Source organism: Tribolium madens, unplaced genomic scaffold, assembly GCF_015345945.1.
Source record: "Tribolium madens isolate multiple individuals breed KSU strain unplaced genomic scaffold, Tmad_KSU_1.1 Scaffold_11;HRSCAF=98;Tcas5.2_LG3b, whole genome shotgun sequence".
NCBI lineage: Eukaryota > Metazoa > Arthropoda > Insecta > Coleoptera > Tenebrionidae > Tribolium > Tribolium madens.
This window is the reverse complement of record NW_025400975.1, coordinates 9,356,019-9,375,394: the sequence shown is the minus strand read 5'-3', so window position 1 is coordinate 9,375,394 and position 19,376 is coordinate 9,356,019. Positions and strand designations below refer to the sequence as shown.

At 29.8% G+C, this 19,376-nt stretch overlaps 2 protein-coding genes across 23 annotated transcripts in view; both read left to right on the top strand.

Moving 5' to 3' along the window:
- The first annotated feature begins 129 nt into the window (after positions 1–129).
- Positions 130–14,435, top strand: LOC123003655 (glutamine--fructose-6-phosphate aminotransferase [isomerizing] 2-like). 4 transcript variants are annotated; one of them, XM_044396567.1, is made up of 13 exons: positions 130–267; positions 4,536–4,643; positions 4,691–4,780; positions 4,835–5,148; positions 5,200–5,341; positions 5,845–5,868; positions 8,006–8,026; positions 8,278–8,432; positions 8,483–8,698; positions 8,748–8,970; positions 11,678–12,078; positions 12,129–12,281; positions 13,783–14,435. In XM_044396567.1, the coding sequence occupies exons 1-13, from the start codon at positions 261–263 to the stop codon at positions 14,002–14,004; spliced, it is 2,076 nt and encodes a 691-aa protein (XP_044252502.1). In that variant the 5' UTR covers positions 130–260; the 3' UTR covers positions 14,005–14,435. The 4 variants fall into 4 exon arrangements, with proteins under 4 accessions (XP_044252502.1, XP_044252517.1, XP_044252512.1 ...); XM_044396582.1 differs by lacking the exon at positions 5,845–5,868; XM_044396577.1 differs by lacking the exon at positions 8,006–8,026.
- Positions 14,436–17,023: 2,588 nt separating this feature from the next.
- Positions 17,024–19,376, top strand: part of LOC123007077 (calcium/calmodulin-dependent protein kinase type II alpha chain) — a 47,094-nt gene continuing 44,741 nt past the window's right edge. For 5 of the 19 annotated variants that reach the window (XM_044402120.1, XM_044402128.1, XM_044402164.1 and 2 more), the window contains exon 1: positions 17,025–17,271. In XM_044402120.1, coding sequence (XP_044258055.1) covers positions 17,207–17,271 — 65 coding nt within the window. In that variant the 5' untranslated portion in view covers positions 17,025–17,206. Of the gene's footprint in view, positions 17,272–19,376 lie in introns of all 19 variants that reach the window. The other 14 variants (XM_044402138.1, XM_044402181.1, XM_044402209.1 and 11 more) reach the window with 5 other exon arrangements.

Below are 19,376 nucleotides of genomic sequence, written 5' to 3'. Positions count from 1 at the left end.
TTCTTGTTTTATCTTCTGTGTCCTCAAAATAGGTAATTTCTTTCGGGAATTTACCCACATTTGAAGAGATGCGCTTTTTTGTTTTCCAGTAACATTTAGCGGATAAATAATGGTAGCACTGCTTTTGACATTTAAACTATTAAACGTCATATCGTGTTGTCAACATGCTATATAAACGCAACATTGCTTAAAATTTGATCAGTATTTCACTGAATTTGGTGTGTTGTTAGTTGTTGTCTACTCAACTACGTGGCTTAAAAATGTGCGGTACGTTTCCCATTGTTGGCATATTTTATTTATTTATTTGGAACATAACCTTTGCAACCAACTTTCAGATTATCAAAAAATTACTTTTATTTAAGGAGTTTTGAATTAAAAATTTTTGATAATGTAACAATGTGTTATTTTTTAATATTAAGAATCTCGAAATTAATCTGTTACAAACAGAAAAATTGAAAAAAATTATTGACCATCTGTGAAAGGGTGTGAGGGGTGGTCTGTGATTAAACTGTTGGTTTGTACAACTTATATGCACCAGAATTATATAACAAACATGTTTTGATTATTAAAAAAACGTATTGGAGGTGGGCTTACTTAAGTGAAAGTCTCTGTACTAGTCTCTTGTTTATCAAAAATTTATAGGCAAATATCAATAGAAATGTTGACACATTAATTGAACGAAATATAGTTTCATTAAAACTCTCAAAAAAATTTCTTCCTCTTCCTTTTTTATTTTTGAAATGTGACCCCCAAAATCTAATTTGTGACATGCAGTAAAAGTAACCTTCATTACCGTTCAACATTTCCTTACTTTTCCAATGCAAACAAGATCGATTTTGAAAACACTCAACTTACAAGGTCATACTTTGCATTTTTTTTGGATTCAAAAATATTTAATCACTTTCTATTTGGAAACGGTAAATCAATAAATTTATTACAAAATTGAGGGAAAAGTATTTTTGCAAGGATCACACAAGTCTAGAGTTTACTTTCATTGTGTCAATGAAATTATAATCACGAGAAGTTGTCCTTGACATTCTGGAAATCTTTTTATAAAATTCTTAAAGTGGAAGGAATTGTACCTGAAAGTGTGAATCTCATTAAATATGAAATTGCAATTTCAAGGAAAAATTAAATCTTTTAAACGGAAATAAATAACGGGATTTTGTGTAATCCCTAATGCAACAATACTATTTAGAATTATTTAACCTTGCCTGTTTTGTTATTTCTTTATTTGCTCGTCCATTTTCTAAATCGCAATCGGTGATAATCTCAGAGATTAAGATAATATTAAATGAATTTTTAGAAGCAGAGTGATAAAAGATGTTTATGATAAGATAGATTACGATGCAGACTTTTAACAATGGATTTGTGTATTGTTCGTAACTACGAAAATATTTTATTTTCTGATAAAATTTTGTATTAAAGGTAATGTTTTTTCTCCGAAAAAATTCGAAAATAAAACAGCCAATTTCGTAATAGTATTCAAGCCCCAAGCATTATTTTTACTACTGGTTTCACTTTTTCTAAAGCTATTTTTAGTTAATTTGGGTGTGGTATTTTGTGTTTAATGAAGATTAATCAAGTTTTTTATAAGTAATTAAAATTACTAATTTATTATTGAAATTGAAATTTAATTTTAAAGTAAATTCGAAATATCAAAGTTTTTTTAAATATCAGAATAATTCGTGTTGTAGATATTTATAAGAATCTGGCCTTTTATTAGACATGTAAAAAGACAGTTCAATGACAACCGATTACAAGTGAAAATTATTGTCATAGTTCATATTGTCCGTGATCGTGATAATAAGTTGGTATTATAGTCTGTTGGGCGGTGATTTTGTGAAAGTAAATGTCGTGGTAAACTTATACGAGTACAAACATGTTAATTGCATATTATTTTACAATCATAGCAATTTATTTATAGAAGAACTGTAACACATACCATGTAGGAATGTAGTTACATTTTTTTTAATTAAACTTTTGTTGATGCATCTATGTATTTATAATTTTCCAATGAAATAAGCAAAAAATTAAAAGAATTGTAAACTCCCAAAAACATTTTTTTAATTGTAACTGGTGTTCCCAGTTTTGTTTTTTTTTTTAACGATATATGTAAATATTACGTATTTTCTTCAAAATTTAAAATTTATGGATTAAACTACCAACCTTTTAGAAGTCGTGTACATACGATATGTGAACTTTATGTGCATTATGCATAACATTTTGTTATGTGTTCTGACGTAATGTCTAATAATTTATTATAAAAGATTTGGCTTAGCAACTTTCACTAAGTTTAGGTTTAGACAATATTGTGTCAATTGATGCGTGGCGGTATTTAATTTTTACATAATTATATTTTTTGACTCATCACAAACTAGAAAAAAAAGTAGTAATAGAAACTCTTTTTCGAGTATTATCTACGCTTTTTTTTCTTTGAGTGTATAAACATTTCAATTTTTTTTCGAAGAATAAAGGCTAAAACCGCTAAAAACGATTCGAATCGGTATTTTTGAATCAAAAATTGAGCAAAACACAAATTTTAGTACACAATAAATAAATAAACTTAATTCACAGTGTTATGTAAATCTTCAAAAATGTCTAATTTTGAAAGTTTGGACATTTATTTATCTTTTAAATAATTATTTTTTAGGTTGAAAATAAAATCAAAGAAGATTTTTAAAATTATTTAGATTAAAAAAAAAATTCTTGTTGAAAAATCTAAGACGTGGTTCTGATTGGTTGATTTTAAAAGACGTAATTGATTGGCTAAGGATCGAACAATGACACTCAACTATAACGCATTAAATAATTTTGACTTTTTATTGGTGTAATAATCTAAAGTGCATGATTTATATTGGCTCTGGGGTTGGTTCCACCCATTTTGCAAAATTATATCCAATTAAAGTAAGATAACTCACACTAAACGCTGATTTGTTATAAAAATTCCATTCAAAATTCAATAATTATTCAGGATTTTTTAAATGGGTGGAGTTACTTATCGTTGCTAGGTTTTTGTCGGATTTTGGCCAATAAGAAATAAAAACCGGTTTGTTCTCATCTTAGTGGTAATTACGTGAATGGGAAATTATTATTGGTCCATGTAATGGGAATCAACAAATGTATCCAACCAATCAAATTCAAGATTTTGCAATAACCTCACATAAAAAACTGTTTTAATTCAATTTCAATTTGCTTGAAAAAAAACGCAAAAATAATGAATTTAAATTAATTTTTTCAATTAGCCACAAAAAAATTATTGTTGGGACTATTTCCTCAGTTTATTTTCTCAGTGGATTCCAAAAAAATACAGATTAAAGATTTTCTTGAAGAGTGTGAGCCACATTGCCATTGTCGCGAAATGTCAACAACTGTCAGAAGTGTCAAATTGAAATCCAACGCACTCTTAGTGATTTTTTTAAAACGTTAATTTAGGCACTTTTCTCTATGAAACTCTACTACTTTGTAGAATTATGATTGAATTTTTGTTTTTTACTTTCACGCAATCTTTTACTTTTCGCCGTTTTCTACTTTTAGTGCTTCCAAATTTTTCAACAATTTCCAGGAAAAAACAATTGCTATCGCGTGACAAAGATGGCTAAATTGACGTTTTTAACGGGTGTGACAGCGTTCAAGCTATCACGTTTTAGTAAGGTAATAATGTTATGTATGACTGTTTTTTTCTTTTAATTTGGACATTTTTAGACAGATTTCGCACAAAATTTTGTTTTTAATTTGGGAAAAAAGTTCTAAGTACTTAAAATGTACCAAGTGAAAGTGAAAATGTTATTTTATCGATAGCATCAATGTTTTGTAGTGCGCAAAATTTTATTTTACACATTTCTGCATTATTTTTGAAACGTAAAGTGATCAATCATAGTGAACGTGTTATCAATGACGTTTCCGTTGATAAAAATCATTCTTCCCTTTAATAAGATTTTTTTTCTTACTATTTGTCATTGCTATTTTTATCAGAAAATACCTTATTATTGCTTAATTTATTGTTTTAATTTTGAAATCTTTCAAAACCATCTATAGTAGATTTCATTCAAATTGGCATAATGGTTGGCTATGGAATTTCATATTTAAGTTTGTAGCTCTGCGTTTGTATTCGTTTTTTCACTGTTTTCGGTGCTTGTTCATTAATCCCACTATTTTTTCAAATTATAATTAAGAGTAGTTCTCTTCTGAATCCCAGATTTAGAGTACACGCAAAGGTATGTTTGAAAACAATCAATATTTTTTTTTGTTGTTCCTGTTTTGGGTTAATCAAATATACCAATAATAAAGCTAAATTATTTTCTCTAAAGCAATTAGAGTATGTTTTTGGTATTAAAACTTCACCTACAAAGGGATGAAACAGGGTGTTAAACTTTTTATAGAAAAAAAACTCTGAAAACCTCTGAAAAATAAAATTTCAACCTCTCTTTTTTAGTGACAAATTTAGTTAAAGCTTTTTTCACATTTAAAGCGGGGTTTACACAAGAATGCCAATTTCAATGAAATGGATCATACATTGTTTTATTTTTTTGCAGGAATATTTGCGTATTTAAATTTCCTGACTCCCAAAAAAAGGGAAGAGATCTTGAAGACTTTGGTGAATGGATTAAAGCGGTTGGAATACAGAGGATATGACTCTGCTGGTAAAAAAAACTCAACGAGTTTTCCCTTCTTTAATAACATTTTCAAGGTGTTGCAATTGATTCGGCCTGTTCCAAGGACATGGCCCTTATTAAGAAAACGGGAAAGGTTGCTTTATTGGAAGAAGAAATCAAGAATCGTAAGTATTTTGGATTTTGGTCATAGTCATAGTCCCAATACCGAAATTAAATAGGTTCTAAAGAACTTGATATGGATCGTGTCGAAGATATCCATTGTGGTATTGCTCACACCCGTTGGGCCACTCATGGTGTTCCCAGTGAAATAAACTCCCATCCTCATCGTTCTGACAATTCGCATAGTTTTGTCGTAGTCCACAATGGCATTATTACCAACTACAAAGAAGTTAAAGTCTTTCTTGAAAAAAAAGGATATAAATTCGAGAGCGATACAGATACTGAGATTATCGCTAAACTCATTCACCGTTTCTACGAACAACACCCGAATTATTCATTTAGGGAGCTTGTTGAAAATGTCGTTCAACAATTGGTAATAAATTTAGGGGATTTTATTAAATTTTGATTTGGTTTTTTTTAATAGGAAGGTGCTTTTGCTTTGTGTTTCAAATCGAAGCATTTTCCTGGAGAGTGTGTGGCTACTCGTCGTGGTTCGCCACTTTTGGTTGGTATTAAAACAAAAACTAGATTGGCCACTGATCATGTACCTATTCTGTATGGAAAAGGTAAGTGTTAACCAATTAAGAATTTAATTTGATTAATTGTACATAAACTCGGTCTTTTTTTATTTTGCATGCTGTAGAAAAAATGCCTGCATTTTTGAATTTCGATGGCATTTTAACTGTTGTAATGGACAATGCAAGCTTTGCCTTGAAATCCATTTTAATTAGGACGCTTTTTTATACATCCGCTTTATAACTTGCGAAATTTCCAAATTATTATCAAAGCTTTCGTCGGCTGTATTAAAATTATCATAAAAACAGTTCTAGATTATAAACTTATTGATTTTTTTGAAATATTGTAACTCCATCAACTTATGTAAGTAATAGGACATTAAATACCCCCATCCATACACAACTAACTTTCAAACTAACAATTTTACTAATCTGGTGGAGGTAGTTTTGTGTGGATTTTTAGTACAATTTTGTTTGTTTTTTTTTTAACAATTAATAATTTTGTTATTTGCCTGTTCTTTTGTTCCTTCCCTTGGACGTTGGTTTGACTATAGATGATGAACCCCAAACACCCACAGGTATATAAAATTCTCCTTTATTAACGTGCTTTATAGGTTTTACTCAGGACTCGTTTAGACGGTGTAAATATAATACGATTTTTATCAATCAATAAATACTGCGGTTGTAAATACAATGTTGTAAATATCCATTACAATTTACCGAGGGGCCGTTAACTTGAAAAAAATGTGTACAACTAATTCCAATTACCCAAAAATTCCACAAAATTTTTTATTGTTCTTAGATTAATTCCTATAATTCCCAATTAATTCCTGTAATTCCTGTAAATAGCTCAAATTGCTTTATTGTAGAAGAAAACTCTTATTAGAGCCAGTATTTGGTTGAAATACTTTGATTTAGGTTGATTCCCAACTTAAAATTGAGCCAAATCGATTCAAAATATCACAAATTGCTTTATTTCAGCCTAAAATTAAGATTGAAGCAATTATACTAATAAAATACATTAGTTTTGAATTAATTCTGTATTAAAATCGAGCAAAATTGAATTGGAAATAGCTCAAATTGCTTTGTTTCAGCCTAAAATTAGAATTGAAGCAATTATTTTAATAAAAAACATTAATTTTGATTTAATTCTGTAGTAAAATCGAGCAAAATTGTATTGAAAATAGCTCAAATTGCTTTATTTTAGAAGAAAACTCTTATTTAGGTCAGTGTTTGGTTGAAATACTTTGATTCAGGTTGATTCCCAACTTCAAATTGAGCCAAATCGATTGAAAATATCACAAATTGCTTTATATCAGCCTAAAATTAGGATTCAAAATGTGTACAACTAATTCCAATTACCCAAAAATTCCACAAAAAATTTTATTGTTCTTAGATTAATTCCTATAATTCCCAATTAATTTCTGTAATTCTAACTTAATTATCGTAGTTCCAAAATAATTTCTGCAATTCTAAATTATTTTCGATAGTTTTAAGAAATTCTACGTATTTTTCAAAAGAATAAATTATCTCCGATAATTCCAAAAAGAATTCCAGTAATTTGCAAATAATTTCGATCAGTAATTTCAGTAAAAATTTCACCGAAATTCAATTTTAATAATTTTATTAATCCATTGTTTTCAGATTATTTGCTAAAATTCCAAATTTATTCCTGTAATTCCAACTTAATTTTCGGAATTCTAAAATAATTCTTGTAATTTCCGATAGTTTTAGGAAGTTCAACGTAATTTTCAAAAGAAACTATCTTCGATAATTCTAAAAAAAATCAAGAAAAATTCCATTTTTTTACAAATAAATATAGCGATTCCAGATAATCCAAAAATAATTTTAATAATTCCAAAAACTTCCAAATAATTACGACTACATTCCAAAAATTTGTACAATTAATTCCAGAGTTAAAGGCCCCTCGTAATACTATTACAGGAGGTTCTGTAAGGTTTGAGTAATTTTTGTTATTTTCATTTATTCATCAAAAAAAGTAAAGGCTAAAACCGTTGTTATTACAGTCATAGCAAAAAATCAAACACTTTTGTATTTTAAGTATGCATTCGAACACGAAAACACGAAATACAAACAACGTTTTTTCTACAGATAAAGCAACAATAATAATTTTTTTATAATCGAAATATGATATATACAAGTTGCCTGATTGGTTCACATATTCACGATAATTAAAACATAAATTGAAGTTTCAATATTTTTATGATCAGTTCTATTTAACTATATTTCAAGCTCAGTAGTTTATTTCCAGGTATGTATTTAAAAAAAAAAGTTTTAATCATTAATTTACCATTGCGTTGTACAAAACACAATTTAAATATGTTTTATCAAAATTATGACCTTCTGTAATGGATATTGCCGAAATATTTATTTAAAACTTAAATTGGGAAAATATTGAAAGGACTAATTTTTTTAATTTGGGATTTGTAATTTATTTTGGTTATGCCCTTTTTAGAAAACAACTAGGCCTGAGTATTATATTTATTTATTTTTTTATGTTCTGTTTCTTTTCTTATTTGTTTGTTATTCGTTGAACAATACGATTTTTTTAGTTTGATTTGTCGTATTGTTTGACTTTTTTTGGTTTCCAAAATATAATTCAGTTGCAAAATTATATTTTGGATTTGTGTATTAAGTTTTTGTTGTTTTGTTTTCCGTTTTTAATTTTTGTTTTTCCTCTTGGGATCCATGCAGATGCTGAATCCAATCATTCAGGTAGTACCTTTGTTGTGTTGTTTATTTTCTAATTAAATGGCTTTTTGCTTTTTTCCTTGAATGTAAGTAAGAAATGTGGTTTTATTGGTGGCGGTTTTTATTGGTAAGTATTTTTATCCTTCGTATGTATTTTTTAAACGGTGGTGGTGCAACGCAGATTAAATTTTTTCAAAAGTTTTTATAACCAATTGATGCATGAAGTAGTATTTGACTCGTTGCTTGAATTTTTTTTGTTCAATAATTCATTGTAGAACACCGACCACACGGACGAGCTGATTACCCAGTTTTACCCAGATCTGACTCTACTTCCGAATTTGAACCTTTGGAAGACAAACAAGTTGAATATTTCTTTGCTTCGGACGCTTCAGCTATCATAGAACACACAAATCGAGTTATTTATTTCGAAGTAAGAGAACTCGATATATTTTTTAACTTGTTTATCATTATAATTTATAGGATGATGACGTGGCTGCTGTTAAAAACGGAGCATTAAGTATCCACCGATTGAAACGTCTAGGTGATGATCCACACTCTCGTGAAATTACAACTCTGAAAATGGAATTGCAACAAATCATGAAAGGGAATTACGATTATTTCATGCAAAAGGAAATTTTCGAACAACCAGAATCTGTTATTAATACAATGAGAGGACGTCTTAATTTTGAAACCAAAGTAATTAAAACTGCTTTAGAATGTTAGAAAATTACGGTTTTTTTTTCAGACTGTTACATTGGGAGGTATTAAAGATTACATTCCAGAAATCAAACGTTGTAGAAGATTGATGTTGATTGGTTGTGGTACAAGTTACCATAGTGCTATTGCCACACGTCAATTACTTGAAGAATTGACTGAATTACCAGTTATGGTGGAACTTGCTAGCGACTTTTTGGACAGGACGACACCCGTTTTTAGGGACGATGTGTGCTTTTTCATTTCGCAATCTGGTAAGTTTGAATTATTTGATTTTTGTATTTTTTTATCTGGATAAATCTGTGTAATCAGTCGTGCCTAGTCATAAATTTTAAGTATTTTTGGAACATTATGCATGCATTATTTTATCAGAATCTTATCTTTTGGTACTTTGATTTTTTACTCTAAGTTACATTTCCAAAAATTTCCAAAATTATCCGTTATTTAAACAACACTTTGCATTATCTGTTATTGTACGAGTAGATTGCATTTTTCCATGTAATTTTTATCCATTAATCTGTGATTTAAGATTATTTAAATTTTTTTTTAAACACGATATCGATTGTAATAATTTAAAGTGTGCATCTATGATGTGATTAATGATTAATTTTTTTTTCTAATATCTTATCTGTGATTCGATTTTGAATTTATTTGCTTGTTAACCACTTAACCGGTTAAGTCTAAATCATAATCATTAGGTGTCTAAAGGTCATATATTTTTTAACGAATCCGAGTGACAGATTTGCAGCATTCTATGAATATCCCTCTCTTGATAAAAATTTAAGTGCATTACAACTTTTGTTATCTTTTTATATCAGTTTATCACTATTTTTGTATACATCGTAACTGATAAATGGAGAAACATCTGATTGTAGTTTATGATTTTTTGAAGTGGATGTAAGTTAACAAGATAGAATAGTGACAGAAAAGTAACTAGGTTGCCAACATCCTCCGCCCAAAAAGTAGTACCTTTGAAATTTTGCGGGAAAGTACATTTTAGTAGGAACGTCTTGGAAAAAAAGTAGTAATGGAGCGGTTTTATTATTCCACACAGTAATAGCGCTGGGGCTTAAAAAGTTAATAATTTCAATGTTGTCTAAACTCCAAAAATTGCAATAAAAATGGTAACATCATTCATGGCATTTTCTATATTTTAAAACTTTTCCAATAAAAAAGTGTCAAAATTCTGTCAAAACACTATCCGCATCAGTGTTGCCATGTGAAATGTTTTGTAATCCCTAGATTTAGTTGTTAAAAATCTCTAGAAATCCCTAGGCATTGCCAAATCCATTTAAATTTTAGGTGTTTATTGGATTGCATAACAAAATAAGAATTTCAAAAAAAGTTTATTTAAACATTTTTGATATAACAAATGAAACATAACTTTCTCAATTAATGTAAAATATATTCTGAACAAACTAAATACTTACATATTATTAATTTAACAAAAGAAAACAGAAACTCATAAAATTACATACAGGGTGCGCCAGAACTCGCGCTCCAGAGAAAAATGCCATATAAGGTAAGATACCAGGAACATGGAATAAATGTTAAAAAAAATTTATCTATAAAAACTTCGAAGTTATGAGAGTTTAAAGTTTGCACTTTGACTCTATTTATTTCTGTTGGAAAAATAATTTTCCATATTTTTTTACTACAGTCTATTAGAAGAGGAAACAAAGAAGCTGTATCCTAAATTGTAACTCTGTTCAACGTTATTTGTGGCTTTTATTGGCAAAATTTTTGTACATTTACTAAATAATCACAAAAAACATATACAAGATCATCAGTATCATTAAATAGACATAAAAAAATGTCAAATGTCAAAACATAAATGTCAAAAATTTTTGACAGATAGAATTTTTTAAACATTTTTTTCATGTTCCTGGTATCTCGTCTTGCTTAAAATTTTTCTCTGGGGCGCGAGTTCTGACGCACTGTATAATAATATAAAAACTAAGAATATATGTAAGCTACAATTAATAGTATAAAACTACATAAAAAATATATTTCGTTGTTCATTTTTCCTAACAGAGTAGAATCGATTTCGAAATTAATTCCACTGAGAGTTTATTTCGAATTTTGGTTTTATTTAAATTAATTGTACAAAAAATTCTTTCTTACGTCTCATTTTCGTTTACTTCAAAGCTACAGCTTCTTCTGATGAAGAATATTCTTCGATGGTTTTGGTGCCATTTCAACACCTTGAAAGCAGTTTAAAAAGAAATAAATAAAAAGGAGTAAAAAGATACAAACATATTAATAAAAACAGTACAATTTATTTTCGAATTTTGAAAAAAGTTTAAAAATTAAAAATATAATAAAACTGCCACACATACCTTGCTAAATTTGTTATTAACACACTCCAATTTACATGAATGCACAAAACTTTTAACAATTTTTTTGTACATATTAGGTATTTTAAACCGTACTTGCAAAAAAAATATGGAAAATTGAGTGTAAAAATGCTCAAAGGTATATTTGTAACCTGGAGATATCACGTGGTTAGGGGATATATAAATTAATGAGGAATTCGGGAGTTACGTATTTTCTTGTTCAAAACTTTTTTGGATTTATTTGTGTTAAATAAACAGTAATTCCCTCCCGAAAAATTATAGTGATCTTCATAATTCCTATCAACTCGTGTCACGTTTTTTCAACTTTTTATTGATAGGTGCTGCTACAATTGTTTTCAGTTTTTTTTACATTTCAGTGTGAATTATTAAAAAAAATTAAACTTGAAACCTTGAACACAAAAACAAACAAAAAGCGTCTCCCAAAAGATTCTAAAAAAATCTCTACTGAACTTTTTCCCTTAGACAGTTTAAAAATCCCTAGATTCGCGTTACCAACCCAACATGTTTCAAATTACTGCAATTTTCTTATTACAGAGTTTTTCACTAAAAAAGTATACAAAAAGTAGCTTTCTAGAAGATAAATTTTGCAAATTGTCGATTTCAGGTGAAACCGCTGACACTCTAATGGCCCTCCGATACTGCAAACAAAGAGGCGCTCTTATAGTCGGTATCACAAACACTGTCGGTAGTTCAATATGCAGAGAATCCCACTGTGGTGTCCACATTAATGCCGGCCCTGAAATTGGTGTAGCATCAACCAAAGCTTACACAAGTCAGTTCATCTCACTTGTGATGTTTGCTTTGGTTATGAGTGAAGATAGACTATCGTTAGCTAAACGCCGACTAGAAATCATCGAAGCTCTCAAAAACTTACAGCAACAAATACGGGCTGTTTTGCAACTCGATGGAAAAGTCAAAGCTCTCGCTCAAGATCTCTACAATAAAAAATCTCTACTTATCATGGGTAGAGGGTTCAATTATGCCACATGTCTTGAAGGTGCCTTGGTATGTTATTTATTTTTAAATTATTGTTTTTTTACTTTTTTGTTTCACAGAAAGTGAAAGAATTGACCTACATGCACAGTGAAGGTATTATGGCAGGCGAGTTGAAACACGGCCCTCTAGCGTTAATCGATGAAGATATGCCGGTGATGATGATCATAATGCGTGATCCTGTCTATACCAAATGCATGAATGCCCTCCAACAAGTAAATACAATTTAATTATTATTAAATTGTACAGTATGTGCGAATAGGGAATCTGCGAAACTAAGAGGTTTAGCCAAAAACGAGTGGTTAAAACCGCAACCCGCTATCGTCTTTTGTTTTCGACTTACAGACAAAAGTTGACATTTTGGCGAAATCTAAAAAAAAATATATCTTCGTTATTATAGAAGATACGGATTTGAAATAAAGACATTATTAAGCACTTTTTTACGAGGAATTTAATAATGTAGTTAACAATTTTTTTCAGTTATTAGTTTAGCCGTAATAAGATAAACTTGTATTTTTTTAAATGGAAATCATAGGCAGGTCTTTGGCAATTTTGAAAAGCTTATTTTTTTCTGATCTAAAAAATATATATTTCTAACAAAATATTTTTTTATAACTATACTTAAAAAGTGAAATACATATTTTGTGTGATAATAGTTGGCCATGGAAAAACTATTTCACTGCAAATGTGTAAATAATAATCAATAAGAGTTTTGTGAACTGTAAAATAGGTGAAAAAATAGATAAAATTATAAAGATTTAAAAAATACGATACGGTAGAAGCATTGAACAAATATCCGAGCGCCTCAGAACAAAATTATTACATATTTTTAAAAAATCCAAAAATAGGAAAAACAAATGTGTCAACAGTCAACACAATTAGAAAAAACATTTTTTTGATGTTCTAATGGAGGTAGAATAACGTTTCACATAGACGGAATTTGGGTATTTGAATAGTCATATCGTCATTTTTGTGACATATAAAATATATTTTATTGAAAAATTAAAGCGGCTTTTTTTACAACACTCTATAGATCACTAGAAGTTACAATGGTAATGTTAGCTTGTTTAAAAACAAAGAAATCTTATTAGTCGCCAATAAGTTGATTTACAATTTATTTTGCATCTTTTTCATTACTTAGTACTTAGAAAACTCTTTCATTAGTGACAATGGTTGAATAATATAGTTCCTTTTAGTTGAAGATGCAACATTTTTTCATGGCCAACTGCGAACAAAAATCAAAGATAATTTTTTGCTAAAAATGTATTATAATAATTTGTTACAAATATATATTTTTTAGATAAGAAAAAAACAAGCTTTTTAAAAATGACATAGCCATCTATGATTCCCATTTAAAAAAATATAAGTTTATTTTATTACGGCTAAACAAACAAGTGAAAAAAATTGTTAACTACATTATTAAATTCTACGTAAAAAAGTGCCTCTATAATGTCTTTATTTCAAATCTGTGTCTTCTATAATAACGAAGATATGAATTTTTTTACATTTCGCCAAAATGTCAATTTTTGTCTATAAGTGGAAAACAAAAGACAATAGCGGGATGCGGTTTTAACCAATATTATTTTCTCAAAAAATGAGCCCCAGAATGTATTACTCGTTTTTGGCTAAACCTCTTAGTTTCGGAGATTCCCTATTCGGACATCCAAAATGCAGCACCCTGTACTAGTAAAAATAATTTAATTTTGTGTTTGACAGGTTACAGCCCGTCAAGGGAGGCCGATTGTCATTTGTGAGGAAAACGATGAAGAAACTAAAGGGTACGGTCATCGATGTTTGGAAATTCCTAGAACTGTTGATTGTCTTCAAGGCGTTTTGACTGTCATTCCGATGCAATTGCTCAGTTTTCATATTGCTGTTTTGAGAGGATGCAATGTTGACTGTCCCAGAAACTTAGCGAAGAGTGTTACTGTGGAATAATTGATTTTTTGGTTGTGATTTTTTTAAAGGCTGTTGGATGAATGTATTATTTACGTGTTGTGTAAAAACATGCATTTATTATGTTAGGTTGGTAGAAGGTTTAAATAATAGTGGACGGAAGTTATCACATATACGTGTGTAATGAATATTGCGCAATTATATTGGATAACTTTTATAAGTTTTAAAATACTTGTAAGATATATAGTCTTTTATGTCTGTTCTAGTGTAGGTTTAATGCCATTATCCATTACTAGATTTAATCATTTTATCATCTAATTCCAGTTGATCATTTCGATACATGTGCAATTTTAAATGTTTTGTTATATACGTATATTGTATAAAAAATTATAGTCTATTTTTTGTTCCTATTTTATTCAGAATATGAAAGACAATTATTATAATCAATACAATAAATCGTTTTTTTAATTCGATGCAGAATTAAATTCTCTTTCATTTAGTAAAATAAAAATTGGAGTATTTCATTTGGAAAAATTGAGTTATTGGTATTTGAATTATTACAAAAGTAACCTTAAAATTTTGGGGTTTATTTTTTTTTTCAAAATTTGAAAATGCCAGAAGAAATATTTAAGCTTTCTCTTTCAGACGCCAAAAAAAGGATTTAAAATTTAAAAAAATGGTAGAGTTATCGATTTTTAAAGTGGAAGGTGCAGATCCAAAAAATTTTGAAAATTTAGGTATAAACTTGGTGAAAACTGCCTTAAAATAACCCGATTAATCCAAAAACGCAGTAAAAGATATACCTTTCCATTTAAAATAAGAAAGTTGAGACCGACTTCCGGTATAACCGGAAGTGCCGCCATCTTGAAAATATTTTCATTTAGGAGGACTTAATGCATTATGGCTATGTACCAATTTTCAAATAAATACGATTATTCCAACTCCCAATACTTCTAATGTGGGGTGTAGACGGAACACTGTATTTGTTTTTTAACGAAATTCTATTGACAAATTTTAAATTATTTTGTAACTTTTTTTCTTAAAATGACATAGAAAAAAAAACAATTGGCTTCACCAGATAACAAAATTGCGAAAGGTTTTTTTTTTACAAATTTCAGGAAAAAACGTATTTTAACCTAAAAAATCTGGTTAAACGCTTTAAAAAGACAAAACTGTGATTTTCGGCTTGTTTTAATGAAATTTCGTGAAATAATTGTTCCAAACTGAAAAAAATTCCCACTAAAGATCTAATAATTTACTATATCACTATTTGAAATTGAAATTAATTAGTGTATAAAGTTTTTGTTGTAACCGCAGTCACAACGGTTGTTTTATTTCATTCCTACCACCTGATATTAAAATTTTGAACATGAAAATCACCAGATCTGGTGAAATTTCACTAGACTAGCAACACTGTTCGTAAATCCCTCGTGGACGTTGTATTATCCCCACTCTTTTGGTTAGGCGCTTATTTTAAATCAAGGTTGCCAAATTAAATTCTAATTTGACACTAAAACATTTACAGTCCCCCGATATTAAGAGTGAATCTAAATTCGAAAATTTTCAGTCAGTTTTAGCAAAAATTTGAATGTATTTTAAAAACATGCTAAAACACTAAAAATAACATTAGTTTTGGCCTATTTTGATAATTTTTCGGTTTGTTTTTAACGAAATTTTGCAAAATAATTTTGTTTCTGGCTAAAAACATACTAAAACGCTCAGAAATCAACAAAATAATGTACTTTTTGACCCATTTTAACGATTTTTTACCTTGTTAAGAAAAACAAAACTATCTATTTTTCAACTTGTTTTTGAGAAAATTTAGCATTTGAGTTTCTGCAAAATGCTCAAAAAAATACAAAAAAATAGTGTCATCATTTTTTACTGAATTAACTATATCAATAATTTACAAAAGTTAATTTTACTAACATTTGAGCGAATACTCGAGTATAAACCACAATTTTTGCAACTATCTATACAGGATGTTCCGTTTTTATTGTTACAAATTTAAACAGGTGATAGGATATTCAATTCTAAGACAAAAGCTTCCTATAAACATGTATCGAAAACTGCTTAGTAAGGGACCTACACCCCCTGAAAGGGGGCTAATATGTTTTTGCTAATATTTCAGAAACCATTTAAGATAAAATTACAAAATTTTTAGGGTAAAAAAATACCCTTTCCATTTTGGCTTTAGTTTCTTTAGTTATGCATTGACCAAAATGGTGGTCACTTTGAAAACTCCTTTAGATTTAGGCAAATTCATTTAATTAATGTTATTATTGTTACTGTAATGTAATGTTAATTAGTTGAGGTTGATTAAAAAATATGAATTTCTTGCTTTTATTATTTTGTAAATTCTGATTTATTTGAATGTTGTATTGGTGTATAACATAAATTTTAAATTAATTTTATTCAAAAACAATAAGTCGCATCGACACAAGAGAGACTTTTCTGTGATAGACTATCGAACTTAAGATTTTGTTGCTGAAAGTACCGAGAAACTAAAGCCAAAATAAATAGGGTATTTTTTTACCTTAAACTCCCCCAGTTTCGTACGCCCCTGATTAAAAATTTCGACATTTGATGTCTGAATTCGTTTAGGTGTATAAATATTATCATCTGTACCAAATTTTCTAATTTTATCTTAAATGGTTTCTGAAATATTTGCAAAAACATATTAGCCCCCTTCCAGGGGGTGTAGCTCCCTTACCAATACATGTTTATAGGAAACTTTTGTCTTAGAATTGAAAATCCTATCACCTGTTTAAATTTGTAACAATAAAAATGGAATTTTCGAGTTTTTGCGAAAGGACAAAAGTGGGTCTCGCGCTCATCGTAGATGTTGTGGCGCCGCCAAGAGAAAATTCGTCGAGACAAGGTTATTCCCCCGTCGTGAATGTCGGTCTGTTCCGAATTGACCGCCGCCACCACCACCACCACCACCGCCGTCGCCGCCGCCGCCGCGCCACAATATTGATCTTTTAGGTTATCTCCCCGAGGAGCGAGCACTTCCAGCAGCACATCTAGTGGGGATTAGACATCGTGTAGTGTCCGCGAAGTGTGCCGATCCGATCCCAAATCATCGGTGTCAGCGAGCGTGCAAAACGTTCTCTTTGAAAATTTCTCCTCCAAGTGCGGTGGTGTATTTTGGGTGGCGTATCGCATCGGTTGCGCAAAAATCCCATTTTCTCCTCCACACACAGCAGTAGGTTTTAGGCACTGCGGACTGCAGTGGTGAGCCATGGCGGTGCCAATTGCTTGCACGCGGTTTAGCGACAACTACGACCTCAAAGAGGAACTTGGAAAGTAAGTACGAGCATTTTGATGTCCGTATTGTGTGCATTTTGCGACAGAAAACGGCCAATTTTGATGCTGCGCGCTAATTCGGGAGTGACAATCTAATGGACGATTCCTGCGAAAAAATCGACCAAAAACCCCACACATATAATAAATACCGCAATTTTTAAACTAACACTATGACACTCCTCGCTGAAAAACACTATTTCAGCTTTTGACGGCCTTTTTCAGCGCTCTTTGAATATCTGCATTGCCTGTAAGAAAATCAATATAGTGAGGCTCTGCCCTGTACAGTATGACAGGTGGTTGTCTTTTAAACTACTAATTAAAGATTGACTGCACTTATTTTCATTCATTTTCGACACACACACCCACGCATCATCGATTCTTATCAATAAAAGCCGCGAGGTGCTATCAAAAATTTTATTACTCTATTGTGATGTTTAATTTCGTTGTAATTTCTAGTTGTGTGTTTATTTTTACTAATTTTGGCGAATTTTAATTGCGCGCCGCGCCGCCTGAAACACCGATTTTCAGTTCGCATCAAGGTTAAAGTGCATTGGGAAATGAACAACAATTACATAATCGTTTCATTCTTTACTAATTACCAACGCGTCTTTTGAAATTTTCATTTGACCGAATTGTAATCGAAGTTGGCTCTCTATTTTTATATACTTAATAGCTTATTTTTGTCGAGGTTTGTGTTAGTTTCTATTAATAAAAAATTCGTTGTTTGAGTTTAAAGTTTTTCGATAAATGTGACATACGTAGGTTTTTTGCCAGATGTAAATATCCATTTATTTTTCTACCTAGCTTACGAAACAAGCATTATTGTTGACTGGAAAAAATGTAAAAAAATTCTACCTGTCAAAACTTTTCACATTTATTTTTTGACATGTTTTTTCATAATTAGATATTTAGTAAAAGCGCAATATTTTTGCCAATAAAAGCCACAAATGACGTTAAACATAGTTGCATTGGACACAGCTTCCTTGTTTCTTCTTCTAATAGCCTGTAGCAAAAAAACGGGGAAAATTATTTTTCCAACAAGAATAAATAGAGTCAAACTGCATAACTTCTCATAACTTCGAAAATTTTCTAGATAGATTTTTAAATTTTTTTTCCATGTTCCTGATTTTTGGTATTTTTTTTTTGGGGCGTATTTGATGTCAAGTTCAAAAGTTTGGAAAAATTTGTCTTATTGCGGACGGATTTGAAGCTTTGATCTTAACCTTGTAAATTTTGCAATTAAATTTTTCCTCAAAGTGGTCTGTGACTTAAATTATGTTGGCAACATTGTGTGTTGTGTTGCCAACCTGATTACTAAGTCTCAGGTCAGGAGTAGCAGTACAACATACAGGCTGATTCAAGAGGGTGGTTTTTAAAAACATTTAGTTACTTTAAAAATTGCAAACAAAAAAATTGAAATTAATTAAATTAATTAATTAATCTTTCTTAGGTTGACTTTTCATTAATTAAGAAAGGTCATTTAGAAAAAATTATCGCAAAATTTCCAAAAATTTTGAGTATTTTTGCTTTTACGAAAATAACAACTGAACAAAAATCTGCCCTGTTTTGGAGAATAATTTTGATAGACGTGACATTAAATCACAGAAAAAAATTAAGATAGTGACCTGATGTACAGGGTGTGGATGTCCGAATAGGGAATCTCCGAAACTTTAGGCCAAAAACGAGTAATACATTCTGGGGCTCATTTTTTGAGAAAATAATATTGGTTAAAACCGCATCCCGCTATCGTCTTTTCTTTTCGACTTATAGATAAAAATTGACATTTTGGCGAAATCTAAAAAAATTCATATCTTCGTTATTATAGAAGACACAGATTTGAAATAAAGACATTATACAGGCACTTTTTGACGTAGAATTTAATAATGTAGTTAACAATTGTCGATGGCTATGTCATTTTTAAAAAGCTTGTTTTTTTCTTATCTAAAAAATATATATTTGTAACAAATTATTATAATATATTTTTAGCAAAAAATTATCTTTGATTTTTGTTCGCAGTTGGCCATGAAAAAATGTTGCATCTTCAACTAAAAGGATTTAAACTATATTATATTCAACCAGTGTCACTAATGAAAGAGTTTTCTAAG

Coding starts and splice junctions, on each gene's coding strand:
- LOC123003655 (XM_044396567.1), top strand. Junction 5,149..5,199: donor AAAATGTCGTTCAACAATTG/GTAATAAATTTA, acceptor TTTTTTTAATAG/GAAGGTGCTTTTGCTTTGTG. Junction 8,699..8,747: donor GTCTTAATTTTGAAACCAAA/GTAATTAAAACT, acceptor TTTTTTTTTCAG/ACTGTTACATTGGGAGGTAT.